Source organism: Microcaecilia unicolor, chromosome 7, assembly GCF_901765095.1.
Source record: "Microcaecilia unicolor chromosome 7, aMicUni1.1, whole genome shotgun sequence".
Classification (NCBI taxonomy): domain Eukaryota; kingdom Metazoa; phylum Chordata; class Amphibia; order Gymnophiona; family Siphonopidae; genus Microcaecilia; species Microcaecilia unicolor.
This window is the reverse complement of record NC_044037.1, coordinates 116650302-116675850: the sequence shown is the minus strand read 5'-3', so window position 1 is coordinate 116675850 and position 25549 is coordinate 116650302. Positions and strand designations below refer to the sequence as shown.

The window sequence follows — 25549 nt, the reverse complement described above, 5'->3', positions numbered from 1 at the left end:
TGTTTTTTTTTTTGGGGGGGGGGGGGGTTACCCCACACTAGGCTCAGTTAGATGTGACCCACTTGTGAGGAATTGTAATCCTACTTTATTCTTGGTGAATAGGAGTTCAAATGCCCCTGCACCAGGTTATTGTTCAAGGCCCAGATAAATTATTCACTTAAATTATTTAATTTCACAATTTAAAAAAAAACTATAGAAATTGCTGCAAAATACCTGGACACTGTCCAGTTATAAATTTACAATATCCATTATAAGCACATGTTAAGGATGGTGGATAAACTATAATCCCTATGATTAAGATGTGTATCCCCTTCCTGTGCAAAAGATCAAGTAGTATTAAAATAAAGAAGGACTTACAATGTATCCTGTTTCCAAATAGGAGTGAAGAGAGCCCTAGAAGAGAGAAGGGGATGAGTAACAATTAGAGACTGAGGCAGCAGGATACCCTTAAGATAGCCAAAATGCCTTATCCCAAGGAGGAAGGGAGACTGGAGAGCTACAAATCCCAGCAACAAAGACATGCTATAACAATGGGCTACTTCCTCCCACAAACAAGAACAGAGCACATCCAACCTTAGAGAAACAGAAATTTCACCACTGATATTGACCTCTTACAGTGGTGAAGTTAAGGAAGAGGAAGACTGACATATGGGAAAATTAGGTTCTTACCTTGGTAATTTTCTCTCTTTTAGTCATAGCAGATGAATCCATTACGAGTGGATTCTGTCCATCAACCAGCAGGGGGAGATAGAGAGCACTGAAAAACCATAGTGCCTCATGGCCAGCTAGCTCCATCTGCCTCTTCAGTATTTGAAGCTTCCAAAGCAGTGTGACACCGCCACATATAACAACATGAACTTTCCTCACAGCAGATGAACGCCCCAGAACAGGAGCAACAATTCAAAGGAGGGACGAACTCAACCTCCTGTAACATAACAGAAATCCTGAAGATTTGTTTTCCAACTTCTCCCAATGAGGAAACATATCTACAGGAAAAACTGAACTTAAAACCAAGATCAATCACATAGAGGCATATTTTCAAAGCACTTAGCCTTCCAAAGTTCCATAGAAACCTACGGAACTTTGGAAGGTTAAGTGCTTTGAAAATATGCCTCATAATGAACCACTGAGGGAGGGCTCATGGATTCATCTGCTATGACTAAAGGAAAGAAAATTACCAAGGTAAGAACCTAATTTTCCCTTCCTTGTCATCAAGCAGATGAATCCATTACAAGTGGGATGTAACAAAGCAATCCCTAGATAGGGTGGGAACAAGCTACACCACGCACCAACACTTGTGCACCAAAATGCGCGTCTCTCCTGGCAGCCACATCCAGCCTGTAATGTCGGGCAAAAGAGAGTTTAGAAGACCAAGTAGCTGCACTACATACCTCTTGAAGAGAGAGTGCTCCAGTTTCAGCCCAGGAAGAGGAAATCGCTCTTGTGGAAAGTTCCTTAAAGGCTTCAGGCGGAGGCCGGCCAGACAGCAGATATGCTGAAAAAATAGCTTCCTTGAGCCAACGGGCTATAGTGGCCTTAGACGCTGGAGACCATCTGCGCGGACCTGATAACAGAACAAAAAGATGATCAGAGGTCTGAAAGGCATTTGACAAGCACAGATACTGCAACAGAGCCCTTCGCACATCCAGAAAGTGCAACTGCCCAAAGGATTCTGGAAACTCCTCTTTAGAAAAGGAGGGCAGGAAAATAGGCTGGTTTAGGTGAAACGCTGAAACCACCTTAGGCATGAAGGACGGCACAGTACGTACCATAACTCTGGACTCTGAGAATTGCAGAAATGGGTCTCGACAGGACAGCGCCTGGAGCTCAGATACCCGTCTCGCCGATGCAATGGCCACCAAAAAGACCGTCTTTAGGGTCACATCCTTCTCCGAAGCTCACCTAAGCGGCTCGAAGGGCAACACTGAAGGGCCGTTAGAAATAACCCCAGGTTCCAGGCCGGGCACGGAGCTCACACGGGAGGACGGAGCCGAAGCACCCCTCTGAGAAACTGTGCCACATCCGGACAAGCAGCCAGAGAGAGGCCAGCGACCTTCCCTCGAAAACATGCTAAGGCTGCCACTTGAACACGCAGGGAATTATAAGCAAGGCCTTTTTGTACACCATCCTGCAAGAAGTCAAGTATCGGCGAGACTGAAGCCCGCATGGGTGTGATCACTTTAGAAGCACACCAAGCCTCAAATCGGCGCCAAATCCTGGCATAAGCCACGGAAGTGGAACGCTTGCGGGCCTGTAGGAGAGTGGAAATGACTTTACTGGAATAACCCTTGTCTCTCAATTGCGCCCTCTCAATAGCCATGCCGTAAGACCAAAGTGGCAGGCGTCCTCCATGGTTACCGGTCCCTGTGACAACAGATTCGGTACCAGAGGTAATGGCAGGGGAGCCTCCACCAGCATCCGCCGGAGATCCGCATACCATGGCCTCCCGGGGCAATGAGAACCACCTCTCCTTGATGTAGCTGAATCCGCAGGAGTACTTGCCCTATCAAGGGCCACGGAGGGAACACATACAGGAGGCCCTGAGGCCAGGGTTGAGCCAAGGCATCCAACCCCGCGGAGCGAGGATATCTTCGTCTGCTGTAAAAGCACGGGACTTTGGCATTTGTGCTTGACGCCATAAGATCCGCTACGGGCGTCCCCCATTTGGCACAGATCTGCAGGAATACTTCATCTGCAAGTTCCCACTCCGCTGGGTCGATTTGATTCTTGCTTAGATAATCGGTTTGCACGTTGTTCTGACCTGTGAGCTGCTGACAGAAACTGCAGATGACGCTCAGCCCAGTAGCATATCTGAGCGGCCTCTGCGGCCAGTGCTTGACAGCCTTGTCGATTTATGTAGGCCACTGCTGTCGTGTTGTCCGACAGAACTCTGACAGCCAATCCTTCTAGGGTCAATTGAAAAGCCAGAAGCGCCTGGAATATCGCTTTCAACTCCAAGCGATTGATGGACCACTCCGACTGCTCGGGTGTCCAGAGACCCTGGGCATGCCTTCCCTGGCAATGTGCACCCCAGCCCTTCAGGCTGGCATCTGTTACCACCAGAAACACCAATCGGGGAGCGCTAGCGGCATTCCTCACCGCAGCATGCTGTCTGAGAGCCACCACTCCATACTGAGCCGGGCCGCAGGGAGCCACGTGAGCCTGCATTGATAATCCTGAGATATTGGAGACCATTGTTGAAGCAGGGAACACTGCAGAGGTCTCAGGTGCGCTCTCGCCCATGGCACCACTTCCAAAGTGGCTGTCATCAACCCCAACAGCTGGACTATGTCCCAAGCTCGCAGGCGCAGCATCCTCAGAAGCAGACAGACCTGGTTCTGAAGCTTGCACCGACTTTGCTCGGGTAGGAATACATACCCCGAGGCTATGTCGAACTGGACCCCCAAATATTCTAGAGATTGAGAGGGGGTCAGGTGACTTTTGGCCAAATTCACGACCCAGTCCAGAGATTGAAGTACTGAGACCACTCTGGCTGTTATCTGATGACTCCCCACTGCCGAGTCCGCTCTGATGAGCCAGTCATCTAGGTATGGGTGAACCCGGATACCCTCTCGCCTGAGAAAAGCAGCTACTACCACCATAACCTTTGAGAAGGTTCGGGGAGCTGTGGCAAGGCCAAAAGGCAAGGCCTGAAACTGGAAATGTTTTCCCATCACCGCAAACCACAGAAACCTCTGGTGAGGGGGCCAAATAGGAATGTACAAGTAAGCTTCTTTCACGTCCAGAGACGTGAGAAACTCTCCTGGCTGTAAAGCCGCAATGACAGAGCGCAGGGTTTCCATGTGAAAATGCCACACTCTCAGGGACTTGTTGACTTCTTTTAAGTCTAGGATGGGCCGAAAGACCCTCCTTTTCGCGGCACCACAAAGTAAATGGACTAACGGCCAGAGCCGTGTTCGGCGGGAGGCACCGGGGACACCGCCCCTATGTGAACCAAACCTTGCAAGGACTCCTCTACCGCCGCCCTTTTGGCGGCAGAACCGCATCGGGACTCCACAAACATGTCTCTCACCGGGGCATTGAATTCTATTCTGTAGCCATCTCTGATCAGGTCCAAAACCCATTGATCTGAGGAAAACTTGGCCCACTCCTCATGAAAGAGGGAAAGTCGTCCTCCTATAACAGGGAACGAGGAGAGGGCCGGCGCACCATGATTGAGAGGGTAGCCCTTGAACTCCAGGCCTTGAGCCAGCTGCTGCGGAACGTTTGTCCAAGCGAAAGGAGTTCCTCTGCTGAAAACGGGCACGTAAAGTAAACCCAAGCAGAACGCCCCGGGCGGTACCTTCGAGCTTCACGGAAGTGAGGTCTGTAAGAGGAGGGAACCGCCTGACCCTTGGAGGAAGGCCGCGGCCTATCCTCGGGTAAGCGCTGGGGTTTAGCATCCCCCAGGCCTTTAATAATGTTCTCTAGCTCCTCACCAAATAGGAGAAGGCCTTGAAAGGGCTCCTTCACCAACCTTTGCTTAGAGGCCATGTCAGCTGCCCAATGCCGTAGTCACAACAGGCGGCGAGCCACCACTGCCACAGCCATCTGCTTAGGCGAAGCTCTGACCAGATCATAAAGGGCGTCAGCCAAGAAAGACAAGGCCAACTCCATCCGCGGTGCCACCTCTGCAACTGGCTCCGCTCCATCTCCGGGCTGTTCTACTGCCTGTTGTAACCAAGTGAGGCAGGCTCCGGCAGCGTAACAACTGCATGCAGATGCCCGTAAGGATAGGCCTGAAATCTCAAAGGACCGCTTTATAGCTCATTCAAGGCGTCGGTCCTGCATGTCCTTCAGGGCAACTCCTCCTCAACTGGGAGGGTAGTTCTCTTTGTCACAGACGTGACTAGGGCATCCACTTTAGGCACAGCTAGGCACGCCAAATGCTCCTCACTTAGAGGGTATAATTGCCCCATAGCCCTGGCAACTTCCAAAGGCCCCTCGGGGTCAGCCCATTGAGCCGAAATAAGCTCTTGGATGGAGTCATGCAAAGGAAAGGCTCGAGCAGGCTTCTTAGTACTTGTCATCCTCGGATTAGCAGAGGAGAGTTCAGCACTCGCAGGATCTTCAATAGAGAGGGCCTGCAGTGCATTAGAAATCAGCGCTGGCAGCTCATCGCAGTGAAAAATCCTCACCATGGAAGGATCATCTGGATCCAGTGGAAATCCTGCACCTTCCTCTGGCTCTCCAGACCACGAGGGCCTGCCAGAACCCTCAGACTCCTCACATCCCGACCACGGGGGGGGGGAAGGGGGTGTGCCACTCTTTGAAGGGGAATCCACCCTTCTGCGCTTGTCCTGCAGCCATCTGTCATGGGAAAACGTACCTGACGGCAATTCAAGGCCAGGCTCCACTGGAGGGGACACAGGCAGCCGGGCCGATTGAGACCCCTGCGGGAGAGCTCTTTTTAACATAAAAGCTTTATGCAGCAGCAAAACAAACTCAGGGGAGAATGGCTCACCCTGGTCTCCCAGTTCCATTCCGGGGGTAATGGCTCTCATATTAGCCTCCATACGAGGCTCCCCTCCAGGCTTCAAACACCTCCGCCTCAGCGGGGGTCGCGCCATGCTGTTCCAAAATGGTGCCCGCTGCCAGCTCCACGGAGCGGGAAGAAACCTTGCTCGCCATGCTTGGGCCGGCTCTGACATCAGAAGAGCACGATTTATAGAGCCCTGCTGATGATCTGCGCTTGCCACAACGGGAACAGCGCTTAACAAGCTCCGCAGCAATCGTCGAAAATGACGGGAAATTCAAAATGGCAGATTCGCGCCAAAATTGTCCCAAGCGCAGGCCCTCCCCGGAGGAGCTACAAAATGCTCTTACCTCGCCGGACTGAGTCCACAGAGCTACGATCCGCTGCACAATCAGAAGAAAACCTCTTTTCTGGCATCAAAGCGCTACCAGCGCAACGCGGCTTTTTTTTTTTTTTTTTTAAACGCTGTGAGGAAAGTTAAGAGGCAACAACGCAAGAGGCAAATTTTTTTCCACTCCGTAGGATCAGTAGCGTGGGAAAGGCAGTGAAAGGGCGAACCTATGTGCCTGCATCCACAGCGTCAGCAAAGACAGAGACAGGGCTAGCCTGTGTGTCTACATCCACATCGGGGGCCGGGTAAGGCAGGGAAAGGGTGAACCTATGTGCCTTTAAAGTGGGCATCACCAGCCACAACACCCCTGCTACAACTGGCAACAGCACAGGAGCCACCCCAGGCAGATTTTCTGAAGGAGCTGAATAAGCTGCGTCCACCCTGCTGGGGAGATAGAGAATACTGAAGAGGCATATGGAGCTAGCTGGCCATGAGGCACTATGGTTTTTCAGTGCTCTCTATCTCCCCCTGCTGTTTGATGGACACAACCCACTCGTAATGGATTCATCTGCTTGATGACAAGGAATTTAAAGTTTCAATTTGTTAAATGATATTTTTCACAAATTAAAGCTGGGAGGTAATCAGTATGAATAATTGTATTCAGATATATTTAGTCTTATTTCGTTTTCCCACCTGTCCATGGTTGGCACAAGACTTCCCTTTGAAATTAAACATGATTCAACACCTGTAGCTGTCCTCCTCCAACTCAAGTTCTGACTCACCTCTGTGCTGATACACCCAAAATCCTGAGAAAGGGAACAAGACATGGAATCTACAGACCTAGGCTGTATTTGAAAGCAGTAATGAAATTCAAGAATGTATGAAGTTAGCATGCCAGTTCAGCGAGTCTGCCCAACAAGATAAACTCATTTTACATGGTATGTGATACTTTATATGTATACCCAAGTTTGATTTGTCATTGACATTCTCAGGGCACAGACCGTAGAAGTCTGCTCAGCACTGTTCCTGTACTAAATGTTCTGAAGATTCTGGAATCTTAAAGAGTTACAAGATTCCGGAATCCCAATTAGTAGCAACATTCCATGTGGAACCCCAAAGAGTAACATAGTAACGTAGTAAATGACGGCAGATAAAGACCTTACAGTCCATCCAGTCTGCCCAACAAGATAAACTCATTTTACATGGTATGTGATACTTTATATGTATACATGTTTGATTTGTCCTTGCCATTCTCAGGGCACAGACCGTAGAAGTCTACCCAGTACTGTTCTTGTACTAAGTTCTGAAGCTAACATCGAAGCCCCTTAAAATTTACACTCCAGCCCATCCCTATCCTTTCAGTCACAATCAGAGCGTAGACCTTAGAAGTCTGCCCAGCACTGGTTTTGCTTCCCAATTAGCAATGTTGCCACCCAATCTCTGCTAAGATTCTGTGGATCCATTCCTTCTAAACAGGATTCCTTTGTGTTTATCCCACACGTTTGAATTCCTCCCACGCATGTTTGAATTCAAAGCTTGAATGGCAGAAACCTTTTCCTGCTACCGATCCCAAGGCAAGCAGTGGCTTCCCCCATGTCTATCAACAGCATTAATCAAGATTCTCATTTATCACTTTTTTTTTTTAAATGACGTTTTCTAGGAATTTTTCCTGGTTGGGCTAACTGGGGATACGAAAACCACGTTCACAGCATTCAGCCCCGTGTCATTCTCTACAGCCACTCTCCACAGTACAGCAACACCTACTGGCCAGATTTAGAGTGCACACGTACGAGGCCCTGAATGGGACCCACAGTCTGTACCAACCTGCTGATTGTTACTGGGCTGGAAGGGAACACATTGCAAATTTGGATATGAATTCCATGTAGTTGCAAATTAAGGCTTTTGCCACCATTTGCAAGCACATTCTGGAGTTACAGGCCTAATAAAGAGAAGAAACAACCTGCCTAAACAAAACAAAAAAATGATACTAAGAGTTTATCAGAATTATTAATTTTATTTATGTGTTGGTCTTTCAGTGCTCTCCTGCTTCTTTCATTTGTAATTCAGTTTAAAATCTTTCTATATGATGCTCTGGATATTTACCTACAGCTACTGGGGAACTGAGAGAGTGTGTGTTTGTGTGTGAGGGGGTGTAATTTCACCATTTTGGCCTTTTTCCATCCAGTTCAAGCATTGCAGTGGAAACCCTTGTGCCAAGGACAACATCAAGCACAGCTCCCAGGGTACAGTACCCAATGTTGCTACTAAGTAGCAACCATTCACAATGTTTTTTTCTGAAAAGCAGTAGAAGTACAACCCTTTAGTGTCCAATGTTCCCGTAATAAGCAATATGGGAACAGATTGATGGGAACATTGGACACTAAAGGGTTAACACCAGTGGTGTGCTGGAGCCGGCTCGCACCGGCTCGCAAGAGCCGCTTGTTAAATTTTGACAGCTCTTGCGAGCCGGTTGTTGTAGGGGGCGAGCCGGCTCCATTGCACGAGGTAAGCATGGCAGGAGGGCGCCATGCTTACCTCCCCCTCCCGCTCCCATCCATGTGTAGCGATGTCCTTCGCCCCCCCATCCTCCCCTGCCGCTCCTATCCGTCCGTTTCAATTACCTGCCTCGAAGCGCCGCATTATCTAAAGCCTGCCTGCTGCCCGTCTCCAGCTGCCTGCCTTCCCTGCTCGCTTGCTTCGCGCCCTTAGTCCCGCCTTCTGACGTCATTCTGACGTCATTTCCTTTTCCCGCAGCGGGACTAAGGGCGCGAAGAACCGAACTCCTGAGAAGCAAGCAAGCAGGGAAGGCAGGCAGCTGGAGATGGGCAGCAGGCAGACTTTAGATAATGTGGCGCTTCGAGGCAGGTAATTGAAACGGACGGATAGGAGTGGCAGGGGAGGATGGGGGGGCGAAGGACATCGCTACATATGGATGGGAGCGGGAGGGCAGGGGAGGTAGGAGAATTGCTGGGCATGGATGGGCAGGGGAGAGAACTGCTGGGCATGGATGGGCAGGGGAGAGAACTGCTGGGCATGGATGGGCAGAGGGGGCAGGGGACAGAAGAGAATTGCTGGGTATGGATGGATAGAGAGGGGCAGAGGAGAGAGGAGAGTTTCAGGACATAGATGGGCAGAGGGGGGCAGGGGAGAGAATTGCTGGGCATGGATGGGCAGGGGAGAGAGGAGAGTTTCAGGACATGGATGGAGGGGAGAGCAAGAGAAATTCTGGACATGGATGGAGGGGAGGGAAGGGAGAGAGAAGAAATGCTGGACATGGAGGGAAGATAGAGGAAGGAGATTAAATGAGGGAAAAGGAAGTGAGGAGAGAAATCGCACATGGATGGAGAAAATAGGCAGAAGCTGGATCCACTGTACAGTCAAGTATGCGGAGGACCAGAAATGAAGAAGAAAGGAGGAAAGAAAAGAAATAAAATGGAAAGGAAGCCCTGGAAACGGAGTCAAGGGAACAGATAGAGAGCAGCAGAATCAGATACTGGACCTGCATGATCAGAGAAACAAAGTCACCAGACAACAAAGGTAGAAAAAAAAAATAATTTTATTTTCATTATAGTGTTTGGAATATGTCCACTTTGAGAATCAGGTGCTGAACGTTAAAAGTTTATGTTTATTTACGGCATTTTATGCCATATTAAACATGAATTAGATTGGAACCTGGGATCATTTAATTTTTTTTTCCTGGAGAGAGTAATGTGTTGGCCGCCGCCGCCGCCACCCCCCCCCCCCCCCCCAGGTATAGCCAGCTCTGCAATTTTTATTTTTTTTTTTTGGGGGGGGGGGGGGGGGGGGCGCCGCCGAGGTGGACCGGGGAGAGTCTGTTAAAAATTTACCAGTACACCACTGGTTAACACAAAAGGTGAACAGAAATCTTCTCTGATCTAGGGCAGTGCTTCTCAACCCAGTCCTCGGGGTACACTTATGCAAATCTCATATGCATATCGACTGGGTATCAAGGAGATTTTATTTATTTATTGCATTTGTATCCCACATTCCCCCACCTATTTGCAGGCTCAATGTGGCTTACATAGATTTGTTAACATTGTCATTTCATGATATCAGATACAGTTAGTAATGTGTGACGATCAAGGAAGGGAAGAGAGAAGAAGAAGGAGAGTGATTAGGGTATTTATAAAAGGTGGGCGTTCATAATTGAGTGGTTGGTTGAGGTGACTTAGTGAGGCTGTTCTCAGTTGTAGGCCTTGTTGAAGAAGAATGTTTTCAGAGATCTTCGAAAAATAGTTGTTTTGTTGATTGCTTTCAAGTCTGTAGGTAATGCATTCCCATAACTGCACGCTCAAGTAAGAGAAGGTAGTGGTATGCATCAGCTTGTATTTAAGTCCTTTGCAGCTGGGGTACTGCAGGTTGAGAAATTTGTGGGATGATTTTGTGGCATTTCTGGGAGGTAGGTCCACGAGGTTTAGCATGTACATTGGAGCGTCTGCATAAATGATTTTGTGTACAATCGTGCAGATCTTGAACGCAATGCGTTCTTTAAGTGGGAGCCAGTGGAGTTTCTCTTAGGGGTTTTGCGCTTTCATATTTAGTTTTTCCAAATATGAGTCTGGCGGCCGTATTCTGGGCAGTTTGGAGTTTTCTGATTGTCTGTTCTTTGCACCTAGCGTACAGTGCATTGCAGTAGCCCAGATGACTTATTACCATTGATTGTACCAGGGTACGGAAGATGTATCTCGGGAAGAAAGGTTTTAGTCTTTTAAGTTTCCACATGGTGTAGAACATCTTTTTCGTCGTGTTTTTCACGTGGGTATCAAGAGTGAGGTTTCGATCAATGGTTACTCCAAGAATTTTCAAGTTTTCTGAGACTGGAAGGGAACAGTATGGTGTGATTATGGTGGTGAAGTTTTTTGTGTTATGTTGTGAGGTGAGTACAAGACATTGTGTTTTTTTTCTGCATTAAGTTTTAGTTGGAATGCATCTGCCCAAGTGTGCATTATTTGGAGGCTTTGGTTGATCTCGTTGGTGATTTCATTTAGATCATGTTTGAATGGGATGTAAATTGTGACGTCATCTGCATAAATGTAGGGGTTGAGGTTTTGATTGGCTAGTAGTTTGGCTAAAGGTATCATCATTAGGTTGAATAATGTTGGTGAGAGAGGGGATCCCTGGGGGACTCCGCACTCAGGTATCCATGTGGGTGATCTGTCCGCGTTCGTTGTTACTTGGTATGATCTTGTGGTCAGGAATCCTTTGAACCATTTGAGAACTGTGCCTCCTACTCCGAAGTATTCTAGTATATGTATTAGTATTTCATGATTAACCATGTCAAAGGCGCTGGACATGTCGAATTGCAGGAGGAGGATGTTACCAGTTGCAATTGCCTGTTTGAATGAGTTCATTGCGGACACTAGTATAGTTTTGGTGCTGTGATTTGTCCGAAATCCTGATTGGGACTCGTGTAGAATTGAGTGTTTATTTAGGTATTCAGTAAGTTTCGTCACTATGCCTTCCATGAGTTTGGTCATGAGTGGAATAGATGCTACTGGTCGATAGTTGGTTAGGTCCATTGTGCTTTTTTTAGCATCTTTCGGTAACGGAGTAAGATGTTTCCTTTATCCGTGGGAAAGAGTCCATTTTGAAGCCTGTAATTTATGTGGTTCGTGAGGTCTGTATTGAATTGTTTGGGTGCGGATCTTATTAGACTGTTAGGGCAGATGTCTAGTTTGCACTGCGATTTGGCGTATTTTCCGAGCCAATATGAGATTTCTTTTGCTGAGAGCGTGTCAAAGTCGGTCCATGATCGGTCTGCTGGGCATTCTCCGGGTGTTGGGTCTAGACATTCAAGGATATTTGTGTAATCTGTTGTGTTAGTGGGTATCATGTGTCGGAGAGTTATATTTTTTTTCATTGAAGTATTTTGCAAGGTTGGTTGCTGATGGAGTATCTGAGTTGTTGGAGGTGACCTTGGTAGTATTTAGAAGATTGTTTACGAGTGAGAAGAGTTTGTGTGTATCCTTGTAATTTGGTCCTATTTTGGTTTTGTAATAGGTCCTTTTAGTTTGTCTGATAGTGTATTTGTATTTTCTTTGTAGTTGTTTCCAGTCTTTGTGTGTGTTTTCGTCTTTTTTCTTGCTCCATGCTCTTTCTAATCTTCTGACTTTTTTTTAGTTCTTTCAATTCTTCGTTAAACCATGGTAGTGAGTTTTTTCTATGTGAGCTTCTGGTTTGAAGTGGTGCTATATTGTCTAGTGCTGCATCTGTTATCCCAATCTTGGAGAAATTGGGGTGAGTCTGTAGGTATTGTCCATTCGTCCGTGTAGAATTGTTGCCAGAATGTTAGCGGGTCTATTTTGCCTCTCGTAGTATATGTTTGTTGTTTTTGTTGTGTCTTTTTTGTTCTCCAGTGGAGGGAAAGGTTTGCACTGTAGTGGTCGGACCATGGCCTGGGCTGTCCATTTTGTGTCTCTTAGTGTGATATTTGGTTCTGGTGAGAATTTGTGGGTGATTATGTCTAGTGTGTGTCCTTTGTTATGGGTGGGTTGTGTGTTTGGCCACTGGAATTCTCATAGTTGCAGGAAGTCTTTGCATTCGCGTACATTGCTTGAGTTATTATCTTCAAGGTGAAGATTAATGTCTCCTGCTATGAGAAGGTTCTGGGTGGTAACACAGGTGTTTGATATAAAGTCCAGGAAGTGTGTTTGTGAGTCTTGACAGTTACCCGGGGGTCTGTAGAATAAGATTAGGTTTAGGTAATCACGTAGGTTGGAGTGGTTGATTCTGACTGAAGCTATTTCGAGTTGGGGAAGAATAGACTCTGCTGTTGTGAATGTGAATTGAGATTTATAGATTATTGCTATTCCTCCTCCTCTTTTTCCTTCTCTTGTCCAGATGGTCAGTTGTGATCCAGTCAGTTAGTATCGTGGTTTTATTGACTGCCGATCTACCGCTACTACTACTTGACATTTCTAAAGCGCTACTAGGGTTACGCAGCGCTGTACAATTTAACATAGAAGGACAGTCCCTGCTCAAAGGAGCTTACAATCTAAAGGACAAATGTACAGTCAGCCAAATTGGGGCAGTCTAGATTTCCTGAAAGGTATAAAGGTTAGGTGCCGAAAGCAACATTGAAGAGGTGGGCTTTGAGCAAAGATTTGAAGATAGGTAGGGAGGGGGCTTGACGTAAGGGCTCAGGAAGTTTATTCCAAGCATAGGGTGAGGCGAGGCAGAATGAGCGGAGCCTGGAGTTGGCGGTGGTGGAGAGGAGGGATTTGTCCTGTGAGCAGAGGTTACGGGCGGGAACATAAGAGGAAATGAGGGTAGAGAGGTAATGAGGGGCTGCAGACTGAGTGCATTTGTAGGTAAGGAGAAGCTTGAACTGTATGCGGTATCTGATTGGAAGCCAGTGAAGTGACCTGAGGAGAGGGGTGATATGAGTATATCGGTTCAGGCGGAATATAAGACGTGCAGCAGTGTTCTGAACGGATTGAAGGGGGGATAGATGGCTAAGTGGGAGGCCAGTGAGGAGTAGGTTGCAGTAGTCAAGGCGAGAGGTAATGAGAGCGTGGACGAGAGTACGGGTGGTGTGCTCTGAGAGGAAAGGGCAAATTTTGCTGATGTTAAAGAGAAAGAAGCGACAGGTCTTGGCTGTCTGCTGGATATGCACAGAGGAGAGGGAGGAGTCGAAGATGACTCCGAGGTTGCGGGCAGATGAGACGGGGAGGATGAGGGTGCCATCAACTGAGATAGAGAGTGGAGGAAGAGGAGAAGTGGGTTTTGGTGGAAAGACGATAAGCTAGGTCTTGGCCATGTTCAGTTTCAGGTGGCGGTTGGACATCCATGCAGCAATGTCGGATAAGCAGGCCGATACCTTCGCCTGGGTGTCCGCGGTGATGTCTGGTGTGAAGAGATACAGCTGGGTGTCATCAGCATAAAGATGATACTGGAAGCCATGAGATGAGATCAGCGAGCCCAGGGAAGAGGTGTAGATTGAAAAAAGAAGGGGTCCAAGGACAGATCCCTGGGGAACTCCAACAGAGTGGGATGGGGGTGGAGGAAGATCCATGAGAATGTACTCTGAAGGTGTGGTGGGAGAGATAGGAGGAGAACCAGGAGAGGACAGAACCCTGGAACCCAAATGAGGACTGTGTGGCAAGAAGTAAATCTTGATTGACAGTGTCAAAAGCGGCGGATAGATCAAGCAGGATGAGGATGGCATTGATGTATCCTATTTGTATTTGTTGGTGGTGGTGTTCAGTTGATTTTGTGGTGGTGTTGATTTTTATCAGCTGTCTGTCTTCTTGATGTGTAAGTTTGTTGTGTCCTTTCGTTCCTTTCTGTTGATGGTAACCGTGGTTAGTAGGTTTTCCTTGCCATTGTTTAATTTTTTGAATATGCATATTGTGTATAATTTGTGTGGGTAGTTTGTGTGTTTTGGGAATTGTGTTGTCTATATTAGGGGTTGTGAATGGGTAGTAGATTAGGGAGAGACAGTAGGTAATTAGGAATAATTTGCTGGGGTTCATATCAGTGTTATTTGTGTATTAGTATGTATGTCTGAAGCGTTAGTGGATTCAATTATTAAACCTTAGTACTACTGTTTTGAAGTATTAGTCATGTTAGTGCATGCAAATCTATCGGCATGCATATTCATTGTAGATATCCTGAAAACCAGACTGGCTGGGTGTGCCCCAAGGACTGGATTAATAAGCACTGATCTGGGCATTGTACTAAGAAAAATAAAAGTGTCCAGAATAGGATGAGCCTTAGAAAGACAGAATCTGATGGCAGGAAGGCTTTATATTTGATTCCCACCAAAAACAAAAAAAAACAAAAAAAAATCTTTTTCTAAACTCACAAAATTGAGAAGATTTACTATTTAAAAAAAAAAGATATGATCCAAGATGGTAAAATGAGAACTTGATACGTACAAAATAAATCATATATTCTTTGCTACCGATCAGTGGTGCCTTGCACTCCCCTCAACTTCGGGCTGAGTTATTTTAACCTTATGTGACAATGTGAACTTCCAGTACCCATGTCACAGTGGGCTGACATGCCTTTATGTACTTGATGTGCAGAAAAGTGATAACCTGCTGCAGTCCTGCAGGAACTGACCTAGCCCAGTTCAATTTGCAAGTCTTTGCCACTTTTACAGATATGAAACAAATACTAACCATTTTCAATTTTCTCAGCCCTAACAGTACTGTTTCAAAGGGGAGCCCTCATTCTTTAAATGCCAACTGTCCAGGTAAGAGAAATTTCATAGGCTCCAAAAGTTTCAGGACAGAGAGCAGCTAGTCTGTGACATCTACATCAAAGTAACTCACTAGCTACTCTAGTGATGGAAAAGCATAGCCCTCTCTTCAAAGCAAGTCAGCTCACCATCTACAGAAAACATATAGCGCCCCTATGCATTCAGAGGCTGATTAAATTGCTATGTTGGTTTAAAGTTCATCTACAGGACCTTCTTTCCCATCTGTATTCATTAACAGATATAATATTAAGGGAGTAATAATGAGACATCTATGTCGAAGTTCCAAAAAGTCACGGGCATAAAATAGAGAACTGAAAATAATGTTAAAGTTTGATTTAATAAGGTAAAATTAATTAGTCCTTACCTGATAATTTTCTTTCCATTAGTCCCAACACATCAATTCAAAGACTTGTGGGTTATCTCCCTCTACCAGCAGGTGGAGATAGAGAGAACTTCAGAGGTTTACTATATGTGGTCATGTGCAGTCACCTTAACCTCAGTATTGTCAATACCAAAGCAAGTAGAAGAAGAAACAGTAAATCAACAGTAAGCCCTTTCCTGCTTACATAAAGCCCATGTATGCTCCTCAACCGCTCCTGCGGGAGGATAACAGAAGGTTTCCTTTGTTTTGAATTTTTTTTTTTTGATTGTAGCCAAAATCAAACGAAGGAACCTAATGAAACGGAAGAAACTAGAAGAAAACATTCAACCAAAAACAACAAAGTGCAGCCCTCTGGATTGATCGGTTGGGACTAAAAGAAAATTATCAGGTATGGACTAATTTTACCTTCCATAGCGTCAATCCAGAGACTTGTGGAATGTACCAAAGCAGTCCTCAAGTGCGGCGGGACACTATTTATTTATTGCATTTGTATCCCACATTTTCCCACCTCTTTGCAGGTTCAAAGTGGCTTACAATGTATCGTTCTTGGTGGTATAACCTCAGCAGACCGGAGTGATGCTCGACAGACCACAGCTACACTCGCTGCCATGTCAAGCCTGGAATGCCTAGTACTGCCACATCAAGCCTAAAACGTCATGCCTGCAATGCCTAGCAAGGGAAGGACAGAAAACCAAGTTGGCGATCTGCAAAAGACATCCACAGTAGGACAGAGGACCAAGTGACCGGAAATAGTACAACTGAGAATGAAGTGGATAGAGCACCATTCACGGAAGAAAGTGTGTATCAACAACTTGAAAAGCTAAAGGTGGACAAAGCCATGGGACCGGACGGGATCCACCCCAGGATATTGAGGGAGCTCAGAGAAGTTTTGGCGGGTCCTCTTAAAGATTTGTTTAATATATCCTTGCAGACGGGAAAGGTTCTGAGGGATTGGAGAACGGCAGAGGTGGTCCCTCTTCACAAAAGTGGCGATAGGGAAGAAGCTGGAAACTACAGGCCGGTAAGCCTCACTTCGGTTATTGGAAAAGTAATGGAAGCGATGCTGAAGGAAAGGATAGTGAATTTCCTGGAAGCCAATAAGTTGCAAGATCCGAGACAACATGGTTTTACGAAAGGGAAATCGTGCCAAACGAATCTCATTGAGTTCTTTGATTGGGTGACAGGAGAATTGAATCAGGGACGAGCTATGGATGTAATCTACTTAGATTTCAGCAAAACTTTTGACACGGTTCCCCACAGGAGGCTCTTAAATAAACTGGAGGGGCTGAAGATAGGACCTGAAGTGGTGAACTGGATTAGGAACTGGTTGACGGACAGACGCCAGAGGGTGGTGGTGAATGGAATTCGCTCGGAGGGAAACGTGAGTAGTGGAGTGCCTCAAGGATCGGTGCTGGGGCCAATTCTGTTCAATATATTCGTGAGTGACATTGCCGAAGGGTTTGAAAGTAAAGTTTGCCTATTTGCGGATGATACTAAGATCTGTAACAGAGTGGACACCCGGGAGGGAGTGGAAAACATGAAAAAGGATCTGAGGAAGCTAGAAGAATAGTCTAAGGTTTGGCAATTAAAATTCAATGCGAAGAAATGCAAAGTGATGCACTTAGGGAATAGAAATCCACAGGAGACGTATGTGTTAGGCGGGGAGAGTCTGATAGGTACCGGCAGAGAGAGGGATCTTGGGGTGATAGTATCTGAGGATTTGAAGGCGACGAAACAGTGTGACAAGGCGGTGGCCATAGCTAGGTTGTTAAATTGTATAGAGAGACGTGTGACCAGCAGAAGAAAGGGGGTGTTGATGCCCCTGTATAAGTCGTTGGTGAGGCCCCACCTGGAGTATTGTGTTCAGTTTTGGAGGTCGTATCTTGTTAAGGATGTAAAAAGAATTGAAGCGGTGCAAAGAAAAGCTACGAGAATGGTATGGGATTTGCATTACAAGACGTATGAGGAGAGACTTGCTGAACTAAACATGTATACTCTGGAGGAAAGGAGAAACAGGTGTGATATGATACAGACGTTCAAATATTTGAAAGGTATTAATCCGCAAACGAACCTTTTCCGGAGATGGGAAGATGATAGAACGAGAGGACATGAAATGAGATCGAAGGGGAGCAGACTCAAGAAAAATGTCAGGAAGTATTTTTTCACGGAGAGAGTAGTGGATGCTTAGAATGCCCTCCCGCGGGAGGTGGTGGAAATGAAAACGGTAACGGAATTCAAACATGCGTGGGATAAGCATAAAGGAATCCTGTGCCGAAGGAATGGATCCTCAGGAGCTTAGTCAAGATCGGGAGGCGGGGCTGGTGGTTGGGAGGCGGGGATAGTACTGGGCAGACTTATAAGGTCTGTGCCAGAGCCGGTGGTTGGGATGCAGGGCTGGTGGTTGGGAGGCGAGGATAGTGCTGGGCAGACTTATACGGTCTGTGCCAGAGCCGGTGGTTGGGAGGCGGGGATAGTGCTGGGCAGACTTATACGGTCTGTGACCTGAAAAGCAGAGGTACAAATCAAAGTAGGGTATACACAAAAAGTAGCAAATATGAGTTATCTTGTTGGGCAGACTGGATGGACCGTGCAGGTCTTTTTCTGCCGTCATCTACTATGTTACTACAAAAGGCAGCCACGGAAGCTAGACTGGACTCGGAGAAGGAAGTCATCTGCGTTCTGGAAGAAAGCACTGCCACCCGCAACAGCAGAGAATTGTTCCTAGAGAGGCCAGCTGAAGAAATTGCCTCCCTTTGCCAGTGGCTCTCATGGCTCTTGAAATCAGATCCCCTTCCTTGCGACCAGCAAGAGGACAGCACGAGGCTATGCCAGGAGTCATTTCTGCTCAGCGGGTCAGGAATCTGATGATCCCAATGTAGTGTGAATACTTCATAAGGAGGAGTTGCCTTCCTGTATACTTAAGGTGCTCCAAGTTCTGAATCTGTCTTCTTCTGATCCTGCCGCTACTGCATCTGCTAATCTTACAATGGTGAGCACTAGAAGACTGCTTCAGTCTTTTCCAGTGGATGAGGCTATGCAGGAAGCAATTTCTGCTCAGTGGGGTCACCCCAGATATTGCCCTGCTATTACTAATCTAAAAATGGTGAACCAGCGTGGCCTGGGAAGCTGCATTACCTTCCTGAGGTCCCTTGCAAAGCATAAAGCAAAGATTTGACCAATGGAAGTCACTGGTCACATCCAAATAGCATAGAAGTATATGGCGAACATCAAAGAAGAGGGAAGAGACAAAGGTTGATTGGGATGAAAGGCAGAAACCACCTTATGAAGAAATGAGAGGAATATGCACCCTGCCATCCCTTCAGAAGAGCTCCGGAAGATCCCAAAAGGACAAAGTCGGGAGTTCTGAAACCCTGCTAGGACTGAACCTGGATTGCCAAAGAAAACTAGGTGGCCTCGGACAATAGTACCTGGTCTCTTTACAACAAGGGCAAGCCTGACTCGATTGAAAAGAACGTGTAGACATGTCCTCAGGAAGCCACCAAGTCTATGAGTAACCCAGATCTTTTCCCAACTTCACTGAGTCCTCAAACAGCTTGCCCTTAAAAGGGAGCATATCCAGCCACTGTTTGAAGCTGCCATGTGCTCTCCAGTGGTGTAACCACAAACACATCAAACGACAGGTTGTGACTGCCAAAGACATCTCCTTAGTCAACACCCAAAATAAATCATAGAAGAAATCTGTCAAATAAGCCAGCCTTGACCCCACATCTGGCAACTGAGGTGGTCAACTGTCCCGTCATCTGGAAGGGCTCTGAAATCTGTTGCAGTCAGCTAAGGTAAGCCCTAGCAGCCTACGAGCTACATGATAACTGCCTCCAGAGAGAGAACTTCTGAACTGAATTCACCCGTTGAGGCTAAGTTGGCTTGAAGGGCACAAAAGATATGGAGATCAAAACTGAGAAGGAACCCCTGAAGTGGTCTGATGCGGAATCTGGCCCATGGGAGAATGTGCAAGAAGAGACCATTGCGCCCTGAACTTGAACATATTCCCATACCCCTGGACCTGATAGGGAAAATAGAATCTGACTTGGGTTGGCATCCGTTGCCGAGATGCAAAAGGAAGAAAGGACTACCCAAGACTATGTGGAATATCACTCCCACAAGCGCCAAGATTTGTGTTGGAAACCACTGACTCTTGGTGAAATTGATTACCAGTCCTAAGGACTGAAGAGTAGTAGCTATCTTGGATGAAATTTGCAGTCTCTCTTGATAGAGCGAGTCACAAATCAGCCAATCATGAGGTATGAATGAGCCCGCAATCCATCCTCATGAAGGAAAGCCGCCACTTCCACCATGACCTTGAAAAAAATGTCCTTGATGTGATATGAAAAGACTGAAAGACATGGTCATAAATTGATAACGTTGTTCTGTGGGAAGGTGCACTGGGAATATGAAAATAGTTTCTAACCTCCCTGGATCTCAAGGAAACCTATCTGCACTAGACAAAACTATTACACACTGCAAAGTTCTCATTGTGAAAAGTTGAACCTTAAACACTCTAGCCTCTTATGACGTCCAAACTCAGCCGGATGGAAGCTCCCCAGCTGGAACTACAAAGCAAAGGGAACAACTTCCCCATTTCCCCAATTGCAACTGGGGACAGACTAGACCGTGCCTAAATGAAGAAACGTTTGCAAGGTAGCATGAACTGCCTGATATTTGGGCTTGAGCTTGCATGGAGAATCCAAGAAAAACCTGCAGTAGCATGGGAAAACTCCAGTTGTAAACCTGCATTATAAAATCCAAGACACATTGGTCTGAGGCAGGAAAGGAGTCCTGGTATTATGAAACCCGAGGAGTGAACAGAGACCCCATCATGGGAGATGCAGCAGGAACAGGTACCCCTGGAGTTGAAGCAGAGATCATTCTGCCAGAATGCATGGCTGTCTGTCTTAGTGGAAGTGGAAACTGTGAAAGTGGTTTTCCTGAACTGAAGCATGTGGCCTCACGAAACCTATGACTAAACTGAGAGGATTTAAAGGAACCTTTAGACTTGTCCTCTGGCAATCTCTGAGATTTGAGAGTCCCTCAGGTCTTTACCCAACTTTCTTAGATCTTCTCCAAGCACAAGATTACTTCTAAATGGTAGCTTGCTAAATGTGACTTGGAAGCTACATCAGCTGACCAATGCCTAAGCCAGAGCTAACTTCTTGCAGAAAGTGTCAAGAATTGGCTGGTGTGGCTGTGGACTAGAACTGGCTGCACACTGGAGCTAGCAAATATGGCTGAAAACCATAGTGTAGCAAAATATGGCTCTATTTGCACCACTGTGCACTACAGATAGCAAGCTGCAGCGGGACATGACCCAGCAACCTCTAGATATCTGTGCTCACTCTCAGTTGTTTGCTTAAACTATTAAGCTACCTCTACACTGAAGTAGCTCCATAATAAACGCTAGCTGTCCCATACAATAAAAAGGTGCAAAAAAATGCAACAGAAGCAATTAGAACCACTGGTGACGCTGCGGATACCATGGTGGCTGGAGTTAGTATGCACTACTTTGGCTAGTATCAGTGTGCAAAATGAGAGGAGAGCTTACCTTCAGTACAGTATTGTAGTGATAACTGCTCCAGTCATGCAATGATACTGCTTGGCAAAGCAAGCAGCAAGAGAATGAAATAAAATATGCCCCAATGGAAACAGAGCTGAGTCCATAGCTTCTAATATAATGGACAAACCAGTCTTGAACCTGTGACCTTCAGGTTGAAAGTCAGCCACCTTCCAGAATAAAACTATTTTAATGTAATGTAAACACTGCATCCAGAGAAAATGTCACCATGAAGACCAAGAGAAATGTGAGAGAAGTGCACCAGCCTCATAAATTAACTCAAAATGTAATATTTCTCCCAGAAACATGAAGTCAACAGCAGTAAGTCTAACTAAACATCTGTACTGCCATGCTCTGAAAAAGGGAAAGAGTGAAAAACCTAGAGTAGGACCTTCCCTAATCCTGATCCTTTTCTCCCTTCTTTTATGTAGCGCACACACCATAAACCACCTCGAGGAGGGTACCAAGCAGAGGTAAATCAATACAGAAATATTCTTAGTGCCCAACTACAAGAGGGTACACAGTCACTGTCCTCCATAACACACACACAGTATAATCATTACCTGCCAAACTGCAGTCATTAAGCTTGGGCGAAGCCACAGACCAGTCTCACAGTTGCGTTGGACCTCCAAGCCCAATGCTACGGCCACTTGGGAAGCTGCGGGAGACCCAAGAACTCCCACTGGAGTCTTCTGACATGAAGGGGGTCTGTGAGTCCCTCAGGCTCTTCATCAGAAGGCCTGTATTCTGCAAAGGTACCAAATCTGGAGCAAAAATGGGGGAATCTACCCCTGCTCCCCCAGCCACAGCTTCAGAATGGACAGCATTCAAAACCGCTGGCATTGCAGTCAAACCAGACTCTTCAAGGAGTGCCAGCACCTCAGCCTCACCACATGGTGCGGTGTAAAAGATGGAGCCTGCAGGCATATGCACCAAAGAAAACTCCACCGCGCCCACCTGAATAACCTGGGAGAACACTACACCCCCCGGTTTCAGGCTGCCCAGTGGAATCCAGTGGTGCAGCGGTCAGCATGCCCGCATGGGAACACTAGGAGCAAACAACTGATGCCGCTCTCCGGTTCCCACACCAGGAGCCGCTCTGACGAAACTCTGCTGGCACCACCATCATAAAAATACTGACTTACTGGTAAGTTGTATTTTAAATTATATGGGTGAAAACTATCAAATCTCAATAAACTGTTACGTTCCATAGGTTTTCTATATAGGGTTGTCATAAGTTCCCCTTGTTGTTTACATATTAACACGTCTAGAAATTCAATCTGATCTTGACTTGCGCACATAGTAAATTTTAAATTGTGGTCAAGAGAATTTATCCATTGTTCAAATTCATTGCATTAATAAGCATAAGTCAAGAATTATAACTGAGAACTTGCAAGCTCCTCTTGCAAACCACTGGAAGGAGCATGGTCACAGATGGAACAAACTAAAGTGGCGTATCATCGATACAACACACGAGGAGTGGGAAGGAGGAAATCAAGAGCAACGATTAAACTACAAAGAACAATTTTGGATATTCACAATACCATCACACCACGAGGGCTGAACACCGAAACAGAGTGGATGACGTTGATCTGACCATGTGCCCTGATTGGCAATCCATCTAATAACAACAATATAAAACAACTGTTTTTAAAAAGCCGCCACCATCTTGTTGGACAAAAGAGAATGCATTGCTAACATTGATGACAGCATTAGTTCATGGTAACAATATATACAAAGAGAACCTGTACAGATTTTACTGCATCTAATATGATGATTTTTTTCAGGGGAAAATTCTTGAAAAAGCCATCGGGCAAAACATGAAGCCATGTCGAATAAGAATCCCCGCGGAAAACACCTTTCAATATTAAGATAAGTGAACCATATAATATTAACTTTAAAGAAGTAAAATGTGATATAAAGATAGCACATTTTATTTATTGCATTTGTATCCCACATTTTCCCACCTATTTGCAGGCTCAATGTGGCTTACATAAATGTGATATAAAGATAGCACATATTGAACAAATCTAAATCAGCACTTGAAATATAGCAAAACACAATAATAAAGAAGACTGAAGACAGGAAGGGTGGCAGCCGAGAAAATATACAGCTCCACCTCACCGTTGAACTGAGGTCTTCGAAAAAAAATAATAAAATCTTTTTTCAAACACAAGTATGCTAGTATATAGGCATCTCATCAGTACTATTATATGGTTATAAAATTGACATTTAGGGGGCAATTTGACTAATTTCACAGCACAACATGGCTACAGTTTTAAATTATTACTAGGTGATGCCAAAAGCAGAACCCTTTCTCTGTGATTTTCAGATTCCAAATAAGTCAGTAAACATCCCACAAAGAATGGATGGTACAATTATTCCTTACCATTAGTCCCAACAGATCAATCCAGAGGCGAGTGGAGATAGAAAGAACTTCAGAAGCTTAATATATGTGAACCTGTGCATCTATCTTCACCTCAGTATTGTTGACACTAAAGCAATGAAACAAGAAGATAAATGCAACATGAAAGTCCTCTCCTGCCTCTATAAAGGCCAAGCAGGCATCTCCTCCACCGCTCCTGCGGGAGGGAATATCCAACATAGAACGCTGCAGCGTGAAGGCTTGTTCAATTTCCTCTAGTTTGCCTTTGCTTTTTTTTTTTTTTTCCCCCAGAGCCTAGACAAATGGGAACAACAAAAATAGCCTAGACAAACGAGAACAAAAATAGCCAATCAAGACCAACAAAAGGGCAGGCCTCTGGATTGATCTGTTGGGACTAATGGAAAGAAAATGATCAGGTAAGGAATAATTTTACCTTTCATAGTGTCCCACAGATCAATCCAGAGACGAGTGGAATATACCAAAGCAGTCCCGAAGTAGGGTGGGCCACCAATACTGAACAAGCCCCAACTGACAGCAGCACTGCCCGCTCCCAAAAACAGAGGCATAAGGAAGGGAACATTCCAGATAGAACACATCATCACGGGACGATTCAAGAAATACCCAATTAGACCATGCGAAGCCAAATGACTAAAACAGCCAGGGCAATCACCAGGAAATAGTACCCTGCCACCAAACAAGGCTCGAATCAACGAGGAAGGCCAATGCCACCAGAAGAAATAGGGTCCAACCTCCCAGGAAGTAACTAGCCAAGCCACAAACTGTGGCAACAACGCTGTCATCTGGCAGAGGAAATCCATCCAGGTCGCAAGAAGGCGGTCTTGACTGGCAGCTGCAGAGCCCGACTCAAGGCTTCAAGAGACAGCGATGGAGCCAGGCACAACAACCAGAGTCTGAGTAGACTGCCATCACCAGAAACCAGGCAAGATCAAGGAGCTAGAGCCAGTGAGCAGTCAATACCAAGAACTAGAGCTGTCGTGGAGGCCAGTCATACCCGGCCCAAGACTTGACAGCCAAAGAGAACAGCAGGCTCACCTGCCAAGGACGGAACAAGACTTGACAGCCGGATACCAATCAAGGCCCAGCCAGAGATGAAGGCAAGCCTGATCCCCACAAGGAGCCTATCTCCCAAGTCAGAGCCATAGCCAAAATGGCTGAAAACCTACAGTTGGCAAGGAAGAAAAGCTTGCCCGCAATAGCCCAAGGCAGCCACCCTGGCATCAGAGACCACTCCTAGGCCATTCTCCCACAAGGAGGCCAAGGTTGAACTGCCCAAACAAAAGCAACAGGTAGAGCACGGGTCTTGCCCCCCTACCAGAACAGAGAAGCCAAGCTCAAGCTACAGAGACCATGCGCAGAATATGGACAGATATGGAAGAAGGTCCAATTGATCACCTGTCCCTGAATCAGGCCCGCTCTGCCAAGATGGAACAGCTGAAAACAGGCGCAAACCCCAGACAAAGGGGAAGGCTGGGCATCTAGAGCCAGGAAACAGGGAACTGAGCATGGCTCAACCCCATGAGACAAATGCAGAGCCAATACCAAGCATAGCCATCCCGATCTCAATAGTGTGCAATACCCTATGGCCCTCCGGAGGAGAAAAACATTAGCCAACGACGGAGCCCAGATAACTACTTGAAATGGCCCTGATCAATAGCCAGAGGATGGGGAAAAAACCTCCAACCTCCCAAGATGGAGAAAAGGCTGGTAGGGAGAGACTGACGCAGTCCTGAGAAGGAGTGATGCAGACAATTCGTCAACCAATGACGGGGCAAGGCCTGACCACCTGCAAAACACTAAGCCCGACACCCATACAGCGTAGGGAACCACCACCATATCTAGAGCCAGGCTCGACATCCAAAGATGGAGCAAGTCTCGACCTCCAAGGCAGAAAAAGGTCTAATTGATGAAGGCCCGACACCCAGAGATGGAGCAAAGGACCGGCATCCAAAAGTGAAGCCAGGGTAGACGTGCAGAGATTGTGGCAGTCTGCCAACCAACAATACTCGTCACAAAACAGAGGGAAAGCAGCATACAAAAGCAACCAAACAAACAGAAAAAGTAAACACTGGGCCTTCAGGAATGAGAAAAATGCAATCCTTTATTAATGATGAATACCCGACACGGGCCGTGTTTCGGCGTACAAACGCCTGCATCAGGG

General features: G+C 46.4%; 1 protein-coding gene across 1 annotated transcript in view; it reads right to left on the bottom strand.

Moving 5' to 3' along the window:
• FBRS (fibrosin) overlaps positions 1 to 25549 on the bottom strand; it is a 592459-nt gene that overhangs the window by 491412 nt on the left and 75498 nt on the right. The window contains exon 4 of the mRNA XM_030209049.1: positions 358 to 393. Within this exon, the coding sequence (XP_030064909.1) occupies positions 358 to 393 (36 nt within the window). The remainder of the gene's footprint in view (positions 1 to 357; positions 394 to 25549) is intronic.